This window comes from Aquarana catesbeiana, linkage group LG03 (genome assembly GCF_042186555.1).
Source record: "Aquarana catesbeiana isolate 2022-GZ linkage group LG03, ASM4218655v1, whole genome shotgun sequence".
In the NCBI taxonomy this organism is placed as follows: domain Eukaryota; kingdom Metazoa; phylum Chordata; class Amphibia; order Anura; family Ranidae; genus Aquarana; species Aquarana catesbeiana.
The window spans coordinates 531,444,462-531,468,235 of record NC_133326.1 but is presented as its reverse complement, the minus strand read 5'-3'; the positions used below and the strand labels follow the sequence as shown (position 1 = coordinate 531,468,235).

The 23,774-nt window shown below is 47.7% G+C and overlaps 1 protein-coding gene across 1 annotated transcript in view; it reads right to left on the bottom strand.

Annotated features, from left to right (window-relative positions):
• The window catches only part of VWF (von Willebrand factor), a 363,569-nt gene that overhangs the window by 136,346 nt on the left and 203,449 nt on the right, over nt 1-23,774 (bottom strand). The window contains exons 29-30 of the mRNA XM_073621285.1: nt 19,607-19,726; nt 3,759-3,902 (exon numbers count right to left, since the gene is read on the bottom strand). Coding sequence (XP_073477386.1) covers nt 3,759-3,902; nt 19,607-19,726 — 264 coding nt within the window. The remainder of the gene's footprint in view (nt 1-3,758; nt 3,903-19,606; nt 19,727-23,774) is intronic.

Below are 23,774 nucleotides of genomic sequence, written 5' to 3'. Positions count from 1 at the left end.
GAACTGAGACCTTGTATCGATTATAGGGGTCTCAATCGTTTCACGATTAAGAATGCCTATCCCATTCCTTTGATTAAGGAGTTATTTGACCGCCTCAAGGGAGCAAGGGTTTTCACAAAGCTTGATTTGAGAGGGGCATACAATCTCGTCAGGATTAAGGAGGGTGACGAGTGGAAAACTGCGTTTAATACCAGATCAGGTCATTATGAGTATATCGTAATGCCTTTTGGCCTTTGTAACGCTACGGCAGTTTTCCAGGAGTTCATCAACGATGTCCTCCGAGATTTGTTGCAGTTATGTGTTGTGGTTTATCTCGACAATATCCTCATATTTTCCAAGTCCCTGGAGAGCCACCACACAGATGTCTGTCGTGTGCTTCAGAGACTACGAGAGAACAATTTCTATTGTAAATTGGAAAAGTGCTAATTCCATTGTGAACAGGTGAAATTCCTGGGATGTCATTTCCACTGCTGGTTTTTCGATGGACCCAGAGAAACTTTCAGCAGTCCTACATTGGCCTCGACCTGTGGGTTTACTTCCTCTGCAGCTTTTTCTTGGCTTTGCCAACTATTATCGGAAGTTTATTTATAACTTCTCATCTCTGGTCAAGCCCCTGACTGTTTCTGCTCCTGTGTTGGTACACCCTGATCCTACGTTGCCTTTTATACTAGAAGTTGATGCTTCCAAAACTGGATTTGGCGCCCTTCTGTCTCAACGTCCTAACTTACTGGCCATAAGAATCTCACATTCTTGTCTTAGGCTAAGCACCTCTCTCCCAGAAGGGCGCAATGGGCTCTTTTCTTGTCGAGTTTTAAATACATTGTCTCATTCTTACCCGGTACTAAGAATGTAACGGCTGACGCCTTGTCACGACAATTTTCCTCCACTTCCAAGATGGAGTCGGTTCCGGTTCCTGTGATTCCTCCTGATCGTATTCTGGCTACGGTTCGCACCAGTCTTATTTCTCCTTTGGGTGACAAAATTCTTGCTGCTCAGGTTGATGCTCCTCCTGAGAAACTTTGCTTTGTTCCCGAGAGTCTCCATACTGCCCAGCTCCAGACTTACCATTCTCCCATGGCTGCTGGCCTCCCTGGGAAGAATCAACTCTTTTGGGTCATTTCCCAACAATTCTGGTGGCCTAGTCTAAGTGCTGATGTAACCGCCTTCATAGCTGCCTGTTCCGTGTGTGCTCAGAGTAAGACTCCACGACACCTTCCAGTGGGCCTCCTACAACCCATACCCAATGGAGAGAGGCCCTGGACCCACCTGTCTATGGATTTCATTGTGGAGTTACCCAACTCCCAGGGCAACACAGTTATCCTTATGGTGGTTGACCGGTTCTGGAAAATGTTGCATTGTATTCCACTCAAGAAGTTGCCTACTTCTAAGGAACTGGCATCTATTTCTGCTCGGGAGATCTTCCGCTTACATGGGCTACCCAAGGTGAGTGTCTCAGACAGGGGTAGTCAGTTTGTGTCCCAGTTCTGGCGAGCCTTTTGTGCACAGTTGGGTATTCAGCCTGCTTTCTCCTCTGCCTATCACCCACAGTCTAATGGGGCCGCAGAACAAGCCAATCAGTCCTTGGAGCAATTCCTACGTTGCTATATTTCTGACCATCATAAAAACTGGGCAGACCTCTTACTGTGGGCGGAGTTTGCTCACAATAGTGCCTTGAATTCAGCTTCCCGTTTGTCCCCGTTTATGGCAAACTATGGTTTCCAACCTTCCGTGTTGCCTGCCTCGTTTGTTCCGCAGAGTATTCCTGCGTTAGAGGAGCATCTCCGTGGTCTTCGTTCCACTAGGGCACAAGTCCAGGAGGCTTTGTAACATGCTAACGATAGGTACAGTCTCCATACTGACCGCAGACGCCTGCCTGCGCCTTCCTACCAGGTTGGGGACAGAGTCTGGCTGTCATCTCGCAACCTCCGATTTCGTGTTCCTTCTTTGAAGTTCGCACCTCGGTTTATTGGGCCTTTCCGTATCCTTCGCAGGATTAATCCAGTGGCTTACACGTTGGACCTTCCTCCTAGTATGCGCATCTCTAATGTGTTTCATGTCTCCTTATTGAAACCTTTGGTCTGCAACCGCTTTACCACCTTGGTGCCAAGTCCTCACCCTATACAGGTTGAGAACCATGAAGAGTATAAAGTACAATCCATTTTTGACTCCCGTAGGTTCCGTGGGTGCATACGGTACCTGGTGCATTGGAAGGGGTATGGTCCAGAGGAACGCTCTTGGGTCTCATCCTCGGACGTACATGCCCCTGTCCTCCCCTGTGATTTCCATAGACATTTTCCCCTCAAGCCCGGTGGCCCTCCGAGGGGGAGGGGTCGTTGAGGAGGGGGTACTGTCAGGGCTGGGCTCAGCCCTTCCTTTTCTGAGCTGTCCGCTCAGCTGTCGGCTAGTTGCCAGCTCATTTTTCTCCACAGTGACTCAGCTGTTGTTGATCTGCTCGTCAGTCCTGCCTACTTAAAGACGTCCAGCTCACTTCATCTCTGCCTTCGCCTTTGGTCACATCACAGAGACTTTCTCCTGCGTTCCTGTTGAAGACTTGCTCTGCTGACGTCCTTTCTGGCTCCTGATCCTGCTTGCTGTACTACTACATTGATCTCTGGCTCTCTGACATTGGCATTGGCTGACTACCCGATCTGGTTACTGAACTCTGGCTACGTATTGACTACGCTTACTCTGTTTACCTTTTTATTATTATTAAACAAGTGTGATTAACTGTACTTCTGTCTCGGTCTGATTCATGGTGTCTGACACTGAGAGCGTACAGGTGAGGTGGCCGGTGTGCGGATTTCGGTAGGATGGCCCATAGGCAAGCCCTGGGGAATGTTGGTGGTAAGGCTCGAGGGGGGGGGGGGCGGGGGACCCAGGTCTAAAGCTGTGTAAGGGCCCCAAAAGTTTATGATGGCTGCCCTGCCCACGGGTATAGCATCCACTCCAGCAAAAAGAACATTGAGCAGCACAGTACTGACATTACCAAATCTCACTCCAAATCTGGTGGGATTTGGAGCCAGAGGACAGCAGTGCCTGGATGATTTAACACTGCAGAACAAGAGTGCCTAAGCACAGGAAGTGCACTGCCATGTTTCAGGAGGAATTCATTGCAAAAGATAGATTTTCCATGCAACTGCTTAGAAATAATTTACATTTCTATATTGTTCCTGTAAGATCGTGAATCTTCACTTTTGGAGTTCCAGTCCACTTAAACACCACCTGCTAGTTGTAAGCGGTGAGTATAAGTGTTTATAAGCAATATTTCATGTTTATTAAAAAAATGAAAATGTTGTACTTACCCTCTTGCCTGCATAAAGCATATTTGGGGCGGCAAAGAGGGTGGGTTTTAACTACCACGTGCTGCACATATGCATCCATGGACATCCAAGGTTTTTGTGCTGAGAGTTAAGAACACACTCTCAGCATAGTGACTAAACTGTCCTAGACAGCTCCTGGTCTCTATTAATGACTGGGAGCCGGTGTGACCATTGTGACAGGTAGCCACATTGGCCATGTGTTTGGGCATTCCTTTACGGCCCTTAGGCATAAAAACCCGGGTAATAGGATGCCAGGGTACTATTTGAAAGGACCCTAAATCTCAGGGTAACTTTCTGGACAGCTCAACTCTATACTCATTCAGTGAAAGTGAGAGTAGCACAGAGCAAATTCCCCAGTCCAGATTACTCAGCCTGGACAATTAAATGCCGTACAGGTGGGTTGGGTTTGGTATTCTCTTTATTTACAAAAATGCTTACCAATTTTGCTAGGTCCGCTTTCCATTTTCTGCATAGCATCCACCATCTTTATCAAGCCTTCCTTGTTCTGGGGGTCTGTCCATGCAATATCCAGCTGGGGTGTCCATCCATACTGAAGAACAGCCACCTGTGTTGCTTCCGGACCTTTCAATAAAAATATAAATAATGAAATAAAGAAACACACAACTGAAATAAAACCTAAACACTCAAAAACAAAAACGCAAAAAATAAAATGAACATGATATGCAGTGTGGTTTCTAATATAAACTGGCCAAAGTAATAGAAATTAGTGAGTGAGCATAGTCACCCTAGGACAGGAAGCATGTTATTTGCAAGATTACCAAATGAAAATAATATTAAATAAATAATGATAAATAATAAAGGGGAAAAATTCTGAGAATGTTAAACTAATGCAGCCACATTATCTATGGACCGATAAGCTGCAATGTATTACATTTTTGTTGTTGGGTTTGGATATGTTTTAAGTTAAGTTTTAAGTTAAGACTTTCTGTGCTGTAATCCCTTTGTATTAAATAGTAATCAGTAATCAGTTTGGTGTTTTTTTATCCGGGGGTCCACCTAGTTACTTACACAGATAACTATTTTTACCTGCTTGTGCTGTCCACCCTTCTAAACCTTGTATATTGAACCATTGTAGATATGTTTCATTTTAATCCAGAGCTTTTTTCATCTCCAGTTGTGTCTGTCCCATTTTGGCACGATATAGCCACGCACTCAAGAGTTCTAATGTAAGTAAAGGCTCGTACACACTATAAGAAAATCGGGCGAACATTTTCATCCAAAGAATTTTTCGTGCGATTTTCGTATAGTGTGTACACCACTTTTGACAGTCGATTCCGAATTTTTATACGAAAATTTCCGAAGAGACTAATGCCGCGTACACACGAGCTGAATTTCCAACAGAAAGAGTCCGATGGGAACTTTTCATCGTATATTCCGATCGTGTGTAGGCCCCATCGGACTTTTCCCATCGAAAATTCTGATGGACTTAGATATAGAACATGTTTTAAATTTTTCTGACGGAACGAATTACTATCGGTAAAACCACCCGTCTGTATGCTGTTCCGAGGTACCAAAAACGACGCATGCTCTGAAGCAAGTATGAGACGGAAGCTATTGGCTACTGGCTATTGAACTTCCTTTTTCTAGTCCCGTCGTACGTGTTGTACGTCACCTCATTCTGGACGGTCGGACTTTGGTGTGACCGTGTGTATGCAAGACAGCTTGAGCGGAATTCCGTCGGAACTCCGTCAGAAAAACCATCAGAGTTTATTCCGACGGCAAAACCGGACGTGTGTACAGGGCACAATTCTAAATTTTTTCTTGTATGGGAACAGAACAAACGATTTTCGTTTAATGTGTTCTTGTACCATTTTCATACAAGATACACCAGAAAAGTGAAACAACGAGGAAAATCGGACGATCGTTCGCCCGATTTTCTTATAGTATGTACCCCACTTAAGAGTTGGCAAATCTGCAGGATAGAGTAGCGACTGGCCAGAGAGGGATCACTTTGATGCAGATGGCCAGCTTGAACAGGTACAGTATTGCAATATATCAGAACCAAGAATCCCCATGTATAAGCAAGCGTTTGCTATAGGTTAGGGTTAATAGGTGGCCTAATTAGTATCTCATGTGTTGTATATGTAGCGCAGGGGTTTTTGCCACCTGATTTACCATATAAATAATGTACAGAGTTTGGCTGTCTCTAGTGTCCTTTCTCTTTGTATTTATGCTGTTAAGACTTTTGTTTGGCTTTTTGCAATAGCCACGCTCCAATGCATTGTGGGGGATGTAGTGAATGAGGAAGTGGCTCATATGTTTAAACCAGTCAAGGAACTACCTACCCACAATGCCTACTCACCTACCCACAAGGCCAAGTTACAGAATTGCCTGCTGGGTAGACAAATAAAAGGCACAGTGCGGCCATGCTTCGGCCTCTTCTTCCTGGGATGCCATTAAAGACCTGCCTGCAGGGAGCTGTGGGTGCGCGAGTGGAAGATTGCGGCCTGCGAGGCGCGGAGCAGAATCGGGTGGCCTCTTCAGGAATTCCGGAACAGAGTGTGCTAGATCAGTGTGTGGACAGATTGGAGGACTCAAGATAACCCGAAGGTTCCTGCATTACAGTCACCAGTCATCAGACGGAACGGTGCGGCGTGACATCGCCAGCTTGGAGTGGGACTGAGATATCAGAAGGGGAGCAGTACAAGCATCTGGGCCTGTGTGGTGAGCGGGCACTTGCCCAGATTGATATAATACCTTGTTGCTGTGCAAACTAGTTCCAGATGGCTGGTGAGACCTGTAGTCCCACAGAAGCGGTTTCACTTATTTAGACTGTGTACAGTGAGGCCTCAGAGTTTGTCTTTCTTTTACTACAAAGTGAATGTTGTGTTGCATCCTTCAGTAAGGAAGAAGTTTCACAGGTGCTTTATATAACCAAGCACACAGTTACCTACACATCATCTTTACTATAATTTACTACTTACTCATTTCCTGGATTACAAATACTGCAGTCTAATAAGCTAGCTGAAGAAAGAAGACAAGTGACTTTACTATTCACTATAAAGCGTTCTTACCTTTTTATACACTCTGAGAACTGCATTACAATCTAGGGGGAGCCCTTGAGCATATGACATAGATATATGTATTGTATCACACTTTTGCATTGTATCTGATAGTGCACTGCTAATTTAATGTGTGTATGCTCTGAGGAGGGAGTGGGAATGTGCTCAATGTAAAAGATCTATCATATTGAGTACAAGTTCCACTTTTTGCCTGTCAGCATATGCAACTCAAGTGACCATTGAGTTTTGGGTTTTCACATATAACTTGATTGTTATTACTGTCATTTTCTTATATCAGAATTATCGCTGTGTCTAATGTGTTGAACCAGTTTCTCCCAGTAAACTGTTTATGTGGTTAACTTACAATTGGTGTGAGACTCTATCTATTACTACAGCTGGTGGAGTGACGGAGACCAGAGGGACGGTAAATATATAGTATATTGTGTTATTAATGTGCTACTCTTTACCATTGAGTGCCGCCCTAACATTGCCACACAGTTGTGCCAAGGGGGTCAAGTCCATTTCCTGGGGTTGAGAGGCAGAGTGCAGGCCCAATCAATTATCAGCAGCTCCTATATATATATATATATATCCACTGTATCCAGTTTAGCTATATCTCACTGCGGGCCATTCCTGGTGTACTCTTTCTAATATACTTCTGGCAGGCAGGTGATTCAGTTAGCTGCAGTGTATTTAATATATATGTATACAGATAGTCTCGTATATATATATCGGTATATATCGGTACCGGTATCTGTAAGCAGGGTTCTGGTCAGCACAGTACTCGACACGGTGCTCGCAGGGAACATTTTTGGTCCCATAATTGGCTGCATCGCTGAAAAGGACATGGCCACACTCTGATCTTCTCAGCACGATCACGAGGCCTCTCTTCTTCTCTGGCGCCAAACACATACACGCGTCCCACGCAGCATCAAGTAGGGTAGGCTCCTCCCACTTGTTCTTCTGATCACGTAGCTCCCAGGCTTTTACTGGCGCCCACCGCCTACGCAGTCAGAAATAAAGTCCTGCAACTTTTAACCTCTTCTTTTCCTGAGAAATTGACAAAGTCCAGCTCTCACCGTAAACTCCCGGTGAAACACCTCTCTAGGTTGCGAGAATTGACGGCCAACAAATCCCGGACGACGCCCCCACATGTAGCACTAACTCTCGGTGGAGCTGCTGGTTTAAAGCGGGCTTGTTACCTTCACTCTCGATACCTCTGTTTCACCGGCACCTGGTCTAGGGTTCCGTTGAGTTTACCTCTGGATGATATAAGCACCAAACACTTGAGTAGGTTTTCCAATGAACCAGCGAGTGGCGGTATCCTTCAAGTTCTACATTTGATGCTAGTCCTTTACACGTGGTGGAGAAGTGCTATGGGCACAATCTGAGATCCCTACAATCAAGTAAGTTCATCTGTTATATGAACTGTGTTTTGATGCATGAGACTGCATAATCTGTGTGTATAGGTGAGGAGAACCTGCAAGAGAAAGGTAACTAGCCTTAAAGAGACAGTGCTCCAATTTGTTGCTGAACTGTGCAAAGTTTTTCTGGAGTGACTGTGAGCATGGGGCAGTCAAAGCTCCTAGAAGAAGCAAGTATGGCTGAGATGATAGATAGAGCTCTGTGGCTGGAGGGGTTGTCAGACATCCCAACCTGCAGAAGCTCATTTCAGGGAGGTGGCAAACTAATTTCAGGGAGGTGGCACTTCGCGCCTGCAAACCCCCCCCCACCCCCCCCCCCACCCCCCGCGGCAAAATATTATTTAAATCACTTTTCAATATTTTTTCGCAGTGCTTCTAGGGAAGGGGGTGGAGTGGGTGGTATGTGGATGGTGTCAGTAGTTTTTTTTTATTTTTAATAATTGATTTTCGGGAGACTTGAGATGTCTGGGTTGTTACCGACTGAATGAACCCCATACATGCCTGATCAGAGTTTGCCAAGGAGAAAGTGGGCCGGGGTTGTCCCTAGCAACACTGGTGCAATGAGTGCACAGGTGACTATGAGTATGGAGAGTCCACCAAAGTCTGCATCTGTGTCTGGGAAACCATCACTGCAAGGAGTGAGCAGATGGGTGTGGTTGCCCGTGGCAACAAAGGTGCTGCTAAGTTCATACAGCCTATGTTGCCTTTTGAACATGTTGAAGACTTTTTGGGTGAGTTTGTGATAACTGCTTCCTACAGAGGATGGCCCAAAGGTCGCTGGGTTGAATTGATGCAACCGTTTTTGACGGAGGAGTACCAAGAGGTGTACCAATGGATGGGTCATAAGCGAGATGATTACGACAATTTCCTAGGAACTATCCAATCTAGAGAGCGCTGGAAAAAGTCAATGGGGAGAACGTGGTCTCCCATAGCAACCGGAGAAAGTGTGTTTGCAGCAAGGAGGAGCCACAGCGGAGATGTGGCTCAAATTTTGAGTGAAGATGTTGGTGCAAAAGTGTCTGTTGTTGCCCCTGGCAACGCTGCAACGCAGTCCCAAGCTTACAAGAGAATGCAATTGGGGAGGCCCTGTTAAGAACCAAGTGCGCTGTTTGTGGTGCAGTGAGTGGGGGCATGCAGTCTCCAAGTGCCCTTTTTCCCAGGCTAGAGTGCAAAGCTACCTAGCAAAAGTCTGAGAGTGCCAGGAGTGAGCAACGGGCCTACCAGAAGTGTGAGAGGAGTGCAGTTGCCCATAGTAACGCCTATGATGTCAGGTCGATGGACCGCAAGACAAAGCTATTGCCTGCAGAGGATCGTGGCAAGTTTAAAGCAACACCGCTTCGTAGAGAGAGAAGTCTATGTGTGTGGGAGAGCCAGCAGAGTGCAGCTGGGAGAGCACCGTTTCCGTTAGCAACAGGAGAAAATGTGCCAATGGGAAGGAGGAGCTACATGGGAGCTACATGGGAAGAGGTATCCCACCATGCCCATAGAGATACAAGTGAGATTCTGCATGTTGGGAGGGTGCCATCTCCCTTAGCAACAGGAGAAAATCACCAAGTACTATGCCAGGAATGTGGTCGACTGGGGCATGGGATCTTTTCTTGTCCTAGCTTGTGGAATATGGCTGTTGTTGCTGGGCTTAACTCTTCACCTGCACGCCAGGAATCCTGTATTTAAGTATTTGCAGTCACCCCTGCCAACAGAGAGGAAATTCCTGCTGTGCCTGCTGTAGTTTCATCCCGTGGCCACCAGAGGGAGGGAGTGGGCCAGTGGAAGTGCAGTACAAGAAAGTCAACGTACTCAAGTGAACATGGCAAGACCTGTTACACTTATGGGTAAGACTGTTGCTGTTAAAGTCATGGGAAAGACTGATGGTGTGGTTGCTCACACTGAAGTGGAAGTGTTCCCAGAAGGGAGATCCACTGTTGGTGCAGAAAAGGACTTGCCTCATTTCAGTGCCCTGTCCAGTGGGGAGGCAAGTGTCAAAATTGAATGTGATACTGTGAAACTTGCTGAGGAGTATGATCATACTGGTTTTGAGTTAACTAAGGCTGATAATGTGATGTTTAATGAGGTAGGGATGATCGCTAAGCAGGATATGCTATTCCCCTTAGCAACAGTATATAAGGCTGCAGAGGTGTCCATAGAAACCTCCAGGGAGCTCTGTGTGTTGGAGCCAGAGGTTGCCTGGGACAATTGTGGTGCCGCTCTGATGGATAAGAGGAGACTTGACCTTGGTGATGAGAATGTGTCAAATAGTACAACTAAAATGTCTGAAATTACTTGTGGTGATAATTGGTTACTGCGGTCTGTCACTGCCGACAGCAAAAATCTTTGCGAGTTTAATGAAGTGCCACCCAAGCAAGGTGGTGAACTTATAGTATTGCAGCCTGCTATGTTTAAAAATGTTTTGCCACAGGTTAGTATAAACAAAAGTGATATGTGCAATGTGTCTGCTGTGGAGCCACTCTGTCCTGTGTCTCCTTTGGCAGTTGGAGCGGTACTGCGTAGTACCTCTGATGGGAGCACAGAGAAAATAGACTGGGATAGATGGGTGACAAGTCTGTTGGCTTTATTGAAAGAAGGCTCTGTGTGTAACAGTGGAGTGGACACAATTTCTGCTGTGCTAAATGGAGAGACTGCAGAGCAGCTTTTGGACAAGGGCTTGCTTGCTGCTTTTGCAGAGGATATTCCTCAGGAGATGGAAGGCCCAAGAGAGATTAAGCACATAGCAGAGGTTGTGCCCACAACCCATAAAGGAGTATTTGGTGTGGTATACCAAACTAATGTTATCCATAGAAAAGACCTGGAACAGATGATTGACACTGAGCCTGAGAGTTTTGTGGTGACTCCCGCACCTGGCTGTGCTCTAGGAGAGCACCAGGTTATTGCGTTGGATACCTCCAGCGGGGAGGAAGCCCCTTTAAGAAGCACCACCTCTAAGGCATCAGTAAATGAGTCTTTCCACATCCCAAGGGACATTAAGAACCACAGGAAGGTCTTGAGTGTAGAATCACAGTGCCTTTTTATGACAGATATGCTGAGATTAACGTTAGCATGTTGGAGTGTACAGCCAGTGTATATCCTGCCGTCCTCTCCTGCGTTTGGAGAACTTGTACCATGGTACCATGTAATATCCAGCTCCATAAATGGAGCTGGATATTACAGGCTGTACTATGGCAATCTCTGCAATTTTGGAAGCATGTAATGCAATCGTTGTTATTATGGAAAATTGTCTCACAGTGTGCTGGATTGCGTCATACAGAGGTTGTGTATGAGAGGCACTCTGGAGTACTGTTGGACAGGACAGAAATCTGGGCGGAAGTGCCAGAGGGCAAAAGTACTTGTGATGTGTTTGGGGTCATCAATCCAAAGGTGAAATTGGATAGTGAGGATCAGGTATCAGGACTGTCGCTGGAGGAGCATCATGTGGAGGTGGAGTTGGTGGTTAGTGACATTGCCATGGTAGACAACCACTCCACTTTGTGCGATTCTCTTCCAGACACTGCCTTGCAGAACAATGGTGAAAAGAGTTCTGATAAATGTGGCGATACTTCGGACAATGAGGAAAAGTGCAACGCACTGGTAAATGTTTTGGTTACCATGTGTAACAACAAAAATAAGGGAAGACCTGATGGTCAAGGTGACATGGTTGCTCTTAATCTTAAAAAATACAGGGAGATTAATGGTATGACAGACACAGAAGAGGGAATAGGTGCAGTAGAATTGGGCCCCCTACAGGTTCAGGGGTGTAATTCTGGGAAGGATTTCCAGAGGTCCAGGAACCTCCCAAGTTGCAAGAGTAAAAGGTCTGAGGACACTGGCCCAAAGCTTAACAAGGTGTCATTAAAAGAGTTTAATTCCCAAATAAAAGTGCCCACACTTATGGCTAAAAAGTGTTTAAAAATGTGATCACTTTAGAAGTAAAGAGATGAAGGTTGAGAAACAATATCCAAGTCCTTGGTAAGTCCCTTAGTGTTAAAGTGTTCGAAGGTGTGGCACCCGTAAAAAGTCACTGGAGTGTCTTTGTAGTACCCAAGTCAGTGTAGCAGGGGGACATAGGGAAAGTCACCTGATAAGACTGGGTTTGGCCCTTGGTGGTAACTGGGACAGAGGTGCCATTTTGAAGAGGTTTGGCTGGTGTGTTACGCCCCCTCCAGGATCTAAACAGGGGGGAGGATATGTGGCAGAGCGTTGCCCTGCCAGGGTCTAGAAGGAGGATGTGACCCAGAATTCTCAAGCAGATGGGTTGAGGGGCTCCAGGGAGCTTGTAACATGAAGAGGAAACTGGCTTTTCAGTTTCCTCCTTTCTTAGAAAGGTCCACTTAGGACCTGGAGCCTGGGGATTTCTGAGAGATCCAGGTGGATGAAATTCCCAGTCCTGGGTCCTGATTTTGAAAACAGCCAGTATACTGATTGGTCAGGTGTGCTTTTAGTAGTAACCTGACCATAGTTCTGGGCTCCACCCCAGTAGACAGGAAGTCTGAGTACCAGGAGTCAGGAGGGCTCCACGGGGGAGCCAGTGCAGCAAGAGACTGTTAGCTATGTGCACCAAGGTGGTCGGTGAAACAGTCTGTATGAGACAGACAAGGGTCTGGTGTGTAAGGCCAGAGCAGCAGTGCTGCAAGTGAGAGCCAACTAGGCTAAATGTAGTTTTGTGGATGAAAAGGAAATGTTGAAACCCCTAGGAGGGAAACCTATCTGTGTTTGTTGAACTTTCTTTTAATAAAAATAGGCAAACAAAGCCCTTAAAAAGAAGAACCAGCGAGTGGCGGTGTCCTTCAAGCTCTACATTTGATGCTAGTCCTTTACAATATACAGATAGTCTCGTATATATATATATATATATATATATATATATATATATATATATATATATCCACCGCATACAGTTTAGCTATATCTCACTGCAGGCTGTTCCTGGTGTACTGTTTCTAATATTCTTCAGGCGGTGTACACAGTACTGTGCACCCTTAGTGCAGTTGCTACTACTTTTCTGGTGGTGTACACAGTACACAATACATATAGTGCACCCATAGTTGCTATTAGACTTCTGGTGGTGTACACAATACCGTGCACCCATAGTGTAGTTGCTACTACTTTTCTGGTGGTGTACACAGTACACAATACATACAGTGCACCCATAGATGCTATTAGACTTCTGGTGGTGTACACACTACCGTGCACCCATAGTGCAGTTGCTACTACTTTTCTGGTGGTGTACACAATACAGTACACCCATAGTTGTTATTACACTTCTGTTGGTGTATACAGTACTGTGCACCCATAGTGCAGTTGCTTCTACTTTTCTGGTGGTATACACAGTACACAATACATACAGTGCACCCATAGATGCTATTAGACTTCTGGTGGTGTACACACTACCGTGCACCCATAGTGCAGTTGCTACTACTTTTCTGGTGGTGTACACAATACAGTACACCCATAGTTGTTATTACACTTCTGTTGGTGTACACAGTACCGTGTACCCATAGTGCAGTTGCTACAATTTTTCTGGTGGTGTACACAATACATACAGTGCACCCATAGTTGCTATTAGACTTCTGGTGGTGTACACAATACCATGCACCTATAGTGCAGTTGCTACTACTTTTTTGGTGGTGTACACAGTACACAATACAGTGTAGTGTGGTGTTGCAAAACAAAATCCCCATCATGTCCTGAAGGCCACCAAGGAGAGGCAGACGCTCACAGGCCACTAAAAGAGGGCAAGCAGGCTCTGTGTCTACAGTCCACAGTGCTGGTCATGGACATGGTGCATCTTCTGCAGGTGGTCGTGGGGCACGTTTGTCCTTTTTTTCTGCTGCTGGGACAGGGGCAGAAAAATTGGGCCTTTGGTGGTGGTGTGCCACAACACTGTAACCCCTCACAGATACTCTTGTTGGGCACAGGAACGGGCCCTGCTGTGAAATATTAGATCAGAAATTGTAATTACATGCCCCTGTTAAACAGGGATAGAAAAATTGGGCCTTAGGCAGTGGTGGTGCCCTAAAAAATATTGTTGGAAGCTAGCATCATCAAGATTGAGGAGGAATAGGATAGCCACTCAGCATAGGCAGTCTTCAAGGGATCCCACATCCATAGAAAAATCAGTCAGTTACATCAGCATCAGGTGCTTGATAGCTGCTGCTGATCCAAGACTGATTCATTTTTACGAATGTGAGCCTATCAAGGGAGTCTGTGGACAGGCGCTGTCACGTACCTGACGGTGACGGTAGAGCCTGATATGCGGAGGGCAGCCTGTCTTACACCTCTGACTCGAGGCCCCCTGGTAGAGCAGACAGGAGGCGCAGGAGTGCAAAGTCGCACGAGTGCCAGCTGGATCGCAGACAGTGAAGCTGGGACAGCTGCAGGAGGAATGGTAGTTCAGTAGGATTCTTCAAGCAGAAGAGAAGGCAGGTACAGGCAGGCCGGGTTATACATTGGAGGGCACGTCAGGAGCAGATGCGAAGGCAGAAGCGTAGTCAGGATACAGGCCGTATCGGTGATGCGCTGGCAGGAATGTCAGAGGCAAGCTGGGTCAGTTAACAGGAAAAGGTATCAGATACAATGCAACGGGAACACACAGGAACGCTGTAGAGCAGAGAGCACTGAGTCTGGAAACTGGCTGAGTTTAAATAGCCTGTTTGGGCACCAAAAGCTGTCACGGGGTGCGTGCACACCAGGGGCAGAGGTAACAGGTCGTCTTCTTTGGCAGCCATCTTGGGTGCTGGTATGCCCTTCCTGACAGGCAGAGGTAACAGGTCATCTTCTTCGGCAGCCATCTTGAGTGCTGGCATGCCTTTGCTGACAGGCAGAGGTAACAGGATGACCGGAAACAGAGGAGAGGCGATGGGGTCCAGTCAAAGCAGTTCCTGATGATCCCTGGTAATGGTAGCAAGCAGAGGAATGGTTTTGTAAGTAACTGCCCCGGATTTAATGATGGATCCATTGGCCAAGTGAACAGAAAGCTTCTGTGTCTTGAGTTGTAGCGGGATATGATGTCTTGCAGCAAAGGTCAAGTCCATGAAACAGCTGCAGGCCCGGAGTCAATTATGACGAAAGTCTGAATAGTCCCTCCTGGCAGCTGTAATGAAATAGGGAGAGTAAGATGAGCAGAGTTGTTGAGCACATTCAGGGTTGAAGAAGGAAAGATAGCTGAAAGACACTTACGGGGTTTAACTGGGCAAGACCTCACATAGTGTCCTGATCTCCCACAGTACAGGCATAGGTTTGGCTGGCTGCGATGCTGTCGTTCTTCAACAGAGAGAGAAGGACGAAGTAGGTCGAGCTGCATAGGTTCTGGAGCATCAGGAACGGGTGTGGTAGGAACTGGTGAAGCAGTGTTGAAAGAGCTGGGTCCCCGGGGTAGCATCCATACTGGGCGAGATAGACCCGTAGTTCTCTCCAATCTTCGTTCTCTCAAACGACGGTCGATTTCAATGGATAAGCCAATTAGAGCTTCCAGAGTAGGGGGCACTCTTACTCAAGCTAACCCATCCTTAAGAGGGTCAGAGAGGCTCATATGGAATTGGTAGTGCAGAGCGGCATCATTCCAGTTAGTGTCAAAGGCCCATCGTCTGAATTCTGAAACATAATCTTCCACCGCTCTACGACCTTGTTGGAGTGAGTGAAGAGCCACCTCTGCAGAAGCCGTTTGCTGGGGATCTTCGTACAACTGGGCCATAGCACTGAAGAACGAGGCTAAGTCCGATAAACATTCAGCCTTCTGCTCCAGGACACAGTAGGCCCAGGACTGTGGTTCACCTTGCAGCAAGGAAATAACAAAGCCGACCTTTGTAGCCTCCAGAGAAAAGGTGCATGGCTGAAGAGTGAAATAGAGTTCGCAAGCGTTTCGGAACGCTCTAAACTTGCTGCGATCTCCCAGGAATCTGTCCGGGGTTTGTACTCTGGGCTCGGGTGGAAGCATGACCACTGCAGGAGCAGGAGAGGTTCCTTGTAAGGAAGATGCTTGTGGCGGTCCCTGGGTGGCTGTTGAGTCAGACAGGGTCTGTAAGTGTCCTTCCAGCTGAGTATAGCCCTCTTGCAACAGCCTGTGTCAGGCCGGTCAGATGCTGGCAAAGTTCTTCCATGGGAGAGGGTTCCTGCACAGGCTCAGACATGGCTGTCTGCTACTGTCACGTACCTGATGGTAGAGCCTGATATGCAGAGGACGGCCTCTCTTACACCTCTGACTCGAGGCCCCCTGGTAGAGCAGACAGGAGGCGCAAGAGTGCAAAGTCGCACAAGTGCCAGGTGGATCACAGACAGTGAAGCTGGGACAGCTGCAGGAGGGATGGTAGCCCAGTTGGATTCTTTAAGCAGAAGAGAAGGCAGGTATAGGCAGGCCGGTCATACACTGGAGGGCACGTCAGGAGCAGATGTGAAGGCAGAGGCATAATCAGGATACAGGCCGGATCGGTGATGGGCTGGCAGCAAGGTAGCAGAGGGAGCAGGCACATGCGGAATCAAACAAGCCAGGTCAGGTACAGGCAGGAACGTCAGAGGCAAGCCGGTTAACAGGAACAGGTATCAGATACAAGGCAACGGGAACACTGTAGAGCAGACAGTACTGGAAACTGGCTGAGTTTAAATAGCCTGTTTGGGTGCCAAAAGCTGCGCACCAATGGCATTCTGACAGGGGCAGAGGTAACAGGTCGTCTTCTTCGGCAGCCATCTTGGGTGCAGGTATGCCCTTCTTGACAGGCAGAGGTAACAGGTCATCTTCTTCGGCAGCCATCTTGGGTGCTGGCATGCCTTCCTGACAGGCAGAGGTAACAGGTCGTCTTCTTCGGCAGCCATCTTGGGTGCTAGCAAGCCCTTCCTGACAGGCGCACTCTATGATCCGCTACAAACCCTCCAGCAGCACTGAATGTGCGTTCAGTAAGAACGCTGGATGCAGGCCAGGCCAGTAGATCAATTGCATATTGAGCAAGTTCTGGCCAGTGGTCCATCTTCAAGACCCAGTAACCCAGTGGTTGCTCTGTTGCAAACGTCTCCAAGTCTGCTCTTGCCCCTAGATATTCCTGCACCATGTAATGCAGCTGCTGGTGATGGTTGCTTGAACCTATCAGACCTTGGCGCTAAGGACTGAAAAATTGTCTAAAGGCATCGGTCAGCCGGCCACCTTCTCCACTGCTCTTCCTCTGACTGAACGAAGCTGTCATGGTTATGCAGTAATCTTTGTCTGTCAGCTTACCTCTCCTCCATGTGTTCACCTTTAGAGGCCAGCCACTCTCACCTGGCTACTTAAATAATCCCTCCTCAAAGCATGGCTCCACCCCAGCCCCTATCAGGGAACTCTATATTAACCTGTGCACTGCAAGCCTGCCTTGCTGATCAACCTTTGTGTGTTTAGCTTCCGTGTGCATCTTGCTGTGTCTTCTACGTCTGATTCCAGTTACTGATCTTGGCTTGTTCTCGACTATCCCTGCCTGCTTGTGACCCTGACCTTTGGCGTGTTCTATGTTTATCCTTGTCTGCTAGTCGCCCTCCGACCTTTGGCTTATTCCCTTACTACCTCTGTCCTCCTGTAGCCTACTGTGGGCATGAGCTGGGAGACCCTGGGGGTCACGACCTGGAGCCAGTTGCAGCCCAGTCCATCCTCACCGTTAGAGGCTCTGGAGAAAACCTGATGGCTCCTAGACTCCGTGCCCTGGGGGATTTACGCTCTAGCCCCTGTGGGATCCGTGTTGGTGTTCCAGTGGACCTGCCTTCCTTAACCACCTAGACTCCCATCCGCAGCAGTCAGCTGTAGGGTCCACTACCTTTGCGGTGCACTCCTGACTCCAACAGTGTGCATCTGTCACCTGGCCTCGGGTGACCTGACAGAAGCCTCAGCAACACGTTGTCCAGCACCAGGAAATTGTAACCTCACAGGGTCTGGAAATGCATTGCACAAACCTTTCTTCAAGGCCTCCTGAAGATGTTTCATCCTCTGCTCCCTCTGCGAAGGCAGGATGAGTTCTGCAACCTTACCCTTGTAACGTGGATCAAGAAGGGTTGCCAGCCAGTAATGATTCCTTCTCTTTGATACCATGAATCCTAGGGTCCTTACGCTGCATGGCCTCCCTGATTCTACAAAGCCTGCGAAAGTTTGCAGAGGCATTCCATTCTAAATCCTCTGGGTCACTAAGGATCACATGATCCATAGCAACCTCCTCCCAGCCACGTACAACTCCTTGGGTTTCTGGGGACTGAAAACCATCCCTTGAAGACTGCTGCTGAGTGTTATCCTCCACGTCCATGCTGACACAATCCTCCTCCTCCTCTTCTTCCTGTGTGTTTGGTGGGCCTGCAGGAATAATATCTGGATAAAGGGGGCCTTGAGAGGTAAGGAAGTCCTCCTCTTCCTCACACTGTTCTGCCTCAAGTGCCCTGTCCATTATTCCATTAAGCGTGTGCTCCAACAGGAAGACAAGAGGGCCAGTATCACTGATGTATGCATTGTCGCTGCTCACCATCCTCGTGGCCTCATCAAATGGTGACAGGACAGTGCATTCATCCTTGATCAGTAGCCACTGGCGTGGCAAAAAGAAGCCAAGCTCCCCTGACCCTGTCCTGGTGCCATACTCACACAGGTACTCATTGATGGCCCTCTGCTGCGTGTACAGCCGCTGCAGCATTGCCAACATTGACTTCCACCTGGTGGACATGTCACAAATGAGGCAGTTGGTGGGCAGGTTGCATTCCCTTTGAATGTCAGCCAGCCGAGCACTGGCATTATATGTCCATTGGAAATGACCACAGACTTTTCTGGCCTGCCTCAGGAGATCTTGTAAGCCTGTGTACCTGCTCAAGAACCGCTGCACCACCAAATACAGGATCTGTGCCAAACATGGAAAATGGGTCAAGTGTCCCTGTCGGAGGGCGGAGAGAAGATTTGTGCCATTGTCGCATACCTGGCTGAAGCTGGCGTGGCGTCAACCACCTCTGAGTCTGCCGCTGCAGAGCTGACAGAATCTCTGCCCCAGTGTGTCTCCTGTCCCCTAAGCAGTGGTTTAACCTTAAACTACATAGAGGGTTCTTTACTGTAAGAGCGGCAAGGATGTGGAATTCCCTTCCACAGGCGGTGGTCTCAGCGGGGGGGCATCAATAGTTTCAATAAACTATTAGATAAGCACCTGAACGACAGCAACATATATACAATGTAATACTGACATATAACCACACACATAGGTTGGACTTGATGGACTTGCTTGCGTAGCCCCTTGAATGCTTATGGAGCACCGCTGGTTCAGAGAACAAATCTGCAGAAGAGGCCATAGAGGAAGAAGAAGTGGAGGAGAGAGCTGTGGCAGAATCACTGCTAGCATTTTGGAGGCGTGGTGGCGGAACAAGCTCCAACAATACTGAACCCTGTCCTGTATGTGTATATATATATATATATATATATACACAGTGGAACCTTGGATTACGAGCACAATTGCATTGTAATCCAAAGCACTCGCATATCAAAGAGTTTCCCCATAGAAAATTTGTTCCACATTGACTTCTATTGCATGCAATACCGCATGTGGTCAGAGGTGGGGGGGGGCGCCGGAGAGACTCGGAAATACTCAAGAGACCGCTCAGATGCACTTGGAAACCCTCGGAAACACTCGGGATCGGAGTATTTCCGAATATTTCCGGGCGGCTCTGAATGGCTCCGAGTGTCACCGGCCCCCCGACACCTCTGGCCAAATGTGGTACTGCACACCGCAGAGGCTTGAATCCTGCTTGTTTTGCGAGACAACACTATATATATATACACACACACACACACACACACACACACACACGTAGGTACTACAACATTTTATTTTATATTTAAATTTAATGTTAATGCTAATGCCAGTCTTACCAATATGTGCCTTGTAAATAAAGTTCTTGACAAAGGTTTTCATGAGTTCAAACTCTGATTTCATGATGTTAATGCTGCCATCCAGTAAGAATATCACATCCATGGGTCTCATACATGGTACTAGAACAGCAAAAAAAAAGAAAAATGGAAACATTTGAGCACATATTTTAAAACAAAGCATAATGGACAAGACTATAGGATTCGTCAACTTACGGTCCTTGAACTTATAATAAAAGACACAACACTGCGTGACGTAGGTTTAAACGGCCACAGCAGCCCATTTATTAACAAATGAATAAATAACAGAAACAAAACAATTTTAAACACCAGGAAGGGGTCTTTGGGTGTCTTTAAAGTGGAGTTCCGCTGACATTTTTTTTTTTTTAAAAGTCAGCAGCTACAAATACTGCAGCTGCCGACTTTTAAAATATGGACACATACCTGTCCAGGCAATGTCGTCACCCAAAGCCAATCTGTCGTTCGGCTCTCGGGTGCTGCCGCCACCATCTTTGGTAAGGAAATCGGGAAGTGAAGCCTTGTGGCTTCACTTCCCAGTTCCCTACTGCGCATGCGCGAGTCGCGATGCGCAATACGGATGGTCCCTGTTGTCTCTGGGACCCGTGTGTTTCCCAGCAGACAGCGGGGGGGGGGGGGGGGAAGTGGTGTAGATACCCGCAGATTCTGCGGATATCTATGCCCGGAAGTGGGTGCAAATACCTGTAATATACAGGTATCTGCACCCCCCTCCCCCTGAAAGGTGCCAAATGTAACACCAGAGGGCGGGAGGGTTCCGAAAAGCGGAGGTTCCATTTTTGTGTGAATCCCCGCTTTAAAGCACATTTTTGACTATTATTGACCATGTCCTCAGCCGCGCCCCATCCGGCTCGAAGCTTGCGACTTCCACATTTTGACTTTCCCCCAGGGGACCTAGCTCCTGGGAGAACCACCAACAACCAACCAGGTGAGGGCGCCATACCCTAGATGGGCCCCCAATTCTCTAACAATCTGGTTATTCCTTGACCCCCCAAAGACCCCCTGACCCGCAAGCTGCTGCGACAAAAGTGCAAAATATTAGAAACAAACAAATTTTTTTTTATTTTTTTTTAGAAAAAACATGAAACACCAAAATTGTCCCCCACCCAGAACACACCCTAAACCCATAATCCAGGGTGGGAGGGAGGGAAACTCTTCACATTAACAGAACTTTCCAGAATGATTACCCATCAGCCCTTGCGGCTCCACCCTGACCATCTGACCCCTAAGCCACCAATCAGGTAAGCTACGCCCCTACCTCACTAACTACATAGTTCTTTAACCCTTCTCAGACCTGTTCCTCCCTTAGTCATGCCAACCCTACATCTATTTTCTCTTCTCCGGGTCGCACTGTATTTAAAGTAGAACTATGGCCTCCCATTAAGATATGTACAGTATCTCACAAAAGTGAGTACACCCCTCACATTTTTGTAAATATTTTATTATATCTTTGTGACAACATTGAAGAAATTACACTTTGCTACAATGTAAAGTAGTGAGTGTACAGCTTGTATAACAGTGTAAATTTGCTGTCCCCTCAAAATAACTCATTAATGTCTAAATCGCTGGCAACAAAAGTGAGTACACCCCTAAGTGAAAATGTCCAAATTGGGCCCAATTAGCCATTTTCCCTCCCCGGTGTCATGTGACTCGTTAGTGTTACAAGGTCTCAGGTGTGAATGGGGAGTAGGTGTGTTAAGTTTGGTGTTATCGCTCTCACTCTCTCATACTGGTCACTGGATCTCTGTGCCCATGCAATTCAGACTCACCTGTGCCCATCAGTGCAGACTCACTGTGCCAATCATTACAGCCTCACTGTGCCCATCAATGCAGACTCACTGTGTCCATAATTGCAGCCTTACTGTGCCCATCAATGCAGCCTCATCAATGCAGGACTTGACCCCTGCCTGAGGCCCAGTCCCTGAAGGGAGGGGAAATGCAGACTCACCTGTGCCCATCATTGCAGTCTCACTGTGCCCATCATTGCAGCCTCACTGTGCCCATCAATGCAGCCTCACTGTGCCCATCATTGTAGCTTCACCGAGCCCATCATTGCAGCCTCACTGTGCCCATGAAATGCAGACTCACCTGTGCCCATCATTGCAGCCTCACTGTGCCCATCATTTCAGCCTCACTGTGCCCATCATTGCAGCCTTACTGTGCCCATGAAATGCAGACTCACCTGCGCCCATCAATGCAGACTCACTGTGTCCATCATTGCAGCCTCACTGTGCTTATGAAATGCAGACTCACCTGTGCCCATCATTGCAGCCTCACTGTGCCCATCAATGCAGCCTCACTGTACCCATCATTGCAGCTTCACCGTGCCCATTATTTCAGCCTCACCGTGCCCATCAATGCAGCCTCACTGTGCCCATCAATGCAGCCTCACTGTGCCCATCATTGCAGTCTCACCGTGCCCATCATTGCAGCCTCACTGTGCCCATCAATACAGCCTCACTGTGCCCATCATTGCAGACTCACTGTGCCCATGAAATGCAGACTCTCCTGTGCCCATCATTGCAGCCTCACTGTGCCCATCATTGCAGCCTCACTGTGCCCATCAATGCAGCCTAACTGTGCCCATCAATGCAGCCTCACCGTGCCCATCATTGCAGTCTTACTGAACCCACCATTGCAGCCTCACTGTGCCCATCATTGCAGCCTTACTGTGCCCATCATTTCAGCCTTACTGTGCCCATCATTGCAGCCCCCCCCCCAAGCCCAAGGTGGGAAGCGCTGCAAGCCAATGGAAATTTACAAAAATCTAAACATATGATGTCCTTCTCAGTGGCGGAGTGTAGCGTGTGTAGTACTGCAGCAAGGGTTAACAGATCATTGGGCACTCGCCAAGCTCACACTGTTCTCCGACGGATTGTCGGCTCGGACTGACTGACACGAATCTATACTGCCAGGCAGCATTGAACACTAGAGAGTGGTGGGCGGGACTACGGGTGCCGATCCCGCTGTGCTCAGTGCTGCCTGGTGGGGTGGGCGGGACTACAGGTGCTGCTCCCGCTGTGTTCAATGCTGCCTAGCGGTATAGAACCGTGTCAGTCAGTCCGAGCCCGACAATCCAGCGGTGAACAGTGTGAGCTCGGCGAGTGCCCAATGATCTATTAACCCTTGCTGCAGTACTACACATGCTACACTCCGCCACTGACAGGGACATCATATTTTACACAAGAGGAGGAGGGAGGGGAGGACTCTGCACCTGAGCCTTTTGGGTTTGTCCTGCTGCAGCCACAGCAAAAAATAGAACGTCATTCCTGTTGTAGAAAAAGTACAGGAACGACGTTCCCATGCATTCCTGCAGGACTCGAGCCCTGGCCGCAGTATTCCAACATGATAACGCCACTAAACACACCTCCAAGACAACCGCTGCCTTGCTAAAGAAACTGAGGGTAAAGGTAATGGACTGGCCAAGCATGTCTCCAGACCTTAACCCCATTGAGCATCTGTGGGGCATCCTCAAAGGGAAGGTGTTGGAGCGCAAGGTCTCTAACATCCACCAGCTCCGTGATGTCGTCATGGAGGAGTGGAAGAGGACTCCAGTGGCAACCTGTGAAGCTCTGGGGGAACTCCATGCCCAAGAGTGTTAAGGCAGTGCTGGAAAATAATGGTGGCCACCCAAAATATTGACACTTTGGGCCCAATTTTAACATTTTCACTTAGGGGTGTACTCACGTTTGTTGCCAGCGGTTTAGACATTAATAGCTGTGTGTTGAGTTATTTTGAGGGGACAGCAAATTTACACTTTTATACAAGCTGTACACTCACCACTTTACATTGTAGCAAAGTGTCATTTCTTCAGTGTTCTCACATGAAAAGATGTAACAAAATATTTTAAAAAATGTGAGGGGTGTAATCACTTTTTCACATTAACTTACATACCCAGAATGCTGAGTGATTTTTACCCAGCATCAATCAGTAATGAAATGCATGCTGGGTAGGTTATAAAAGGACTCCGCGCGGCCATCTTAGGTCTCTTCTAGATGCATGGCCTGCCTGGGAGGATCTGTGCAGAAGTGTTCCAGAGAGCGTGGCCTACACCCACAGAGGAGGTGTAGCGGAGGGACAATCAGCGACCCTGCGGTCCATCAGAGAGTTGCAGAGACGCTGGGACGGAACTGAG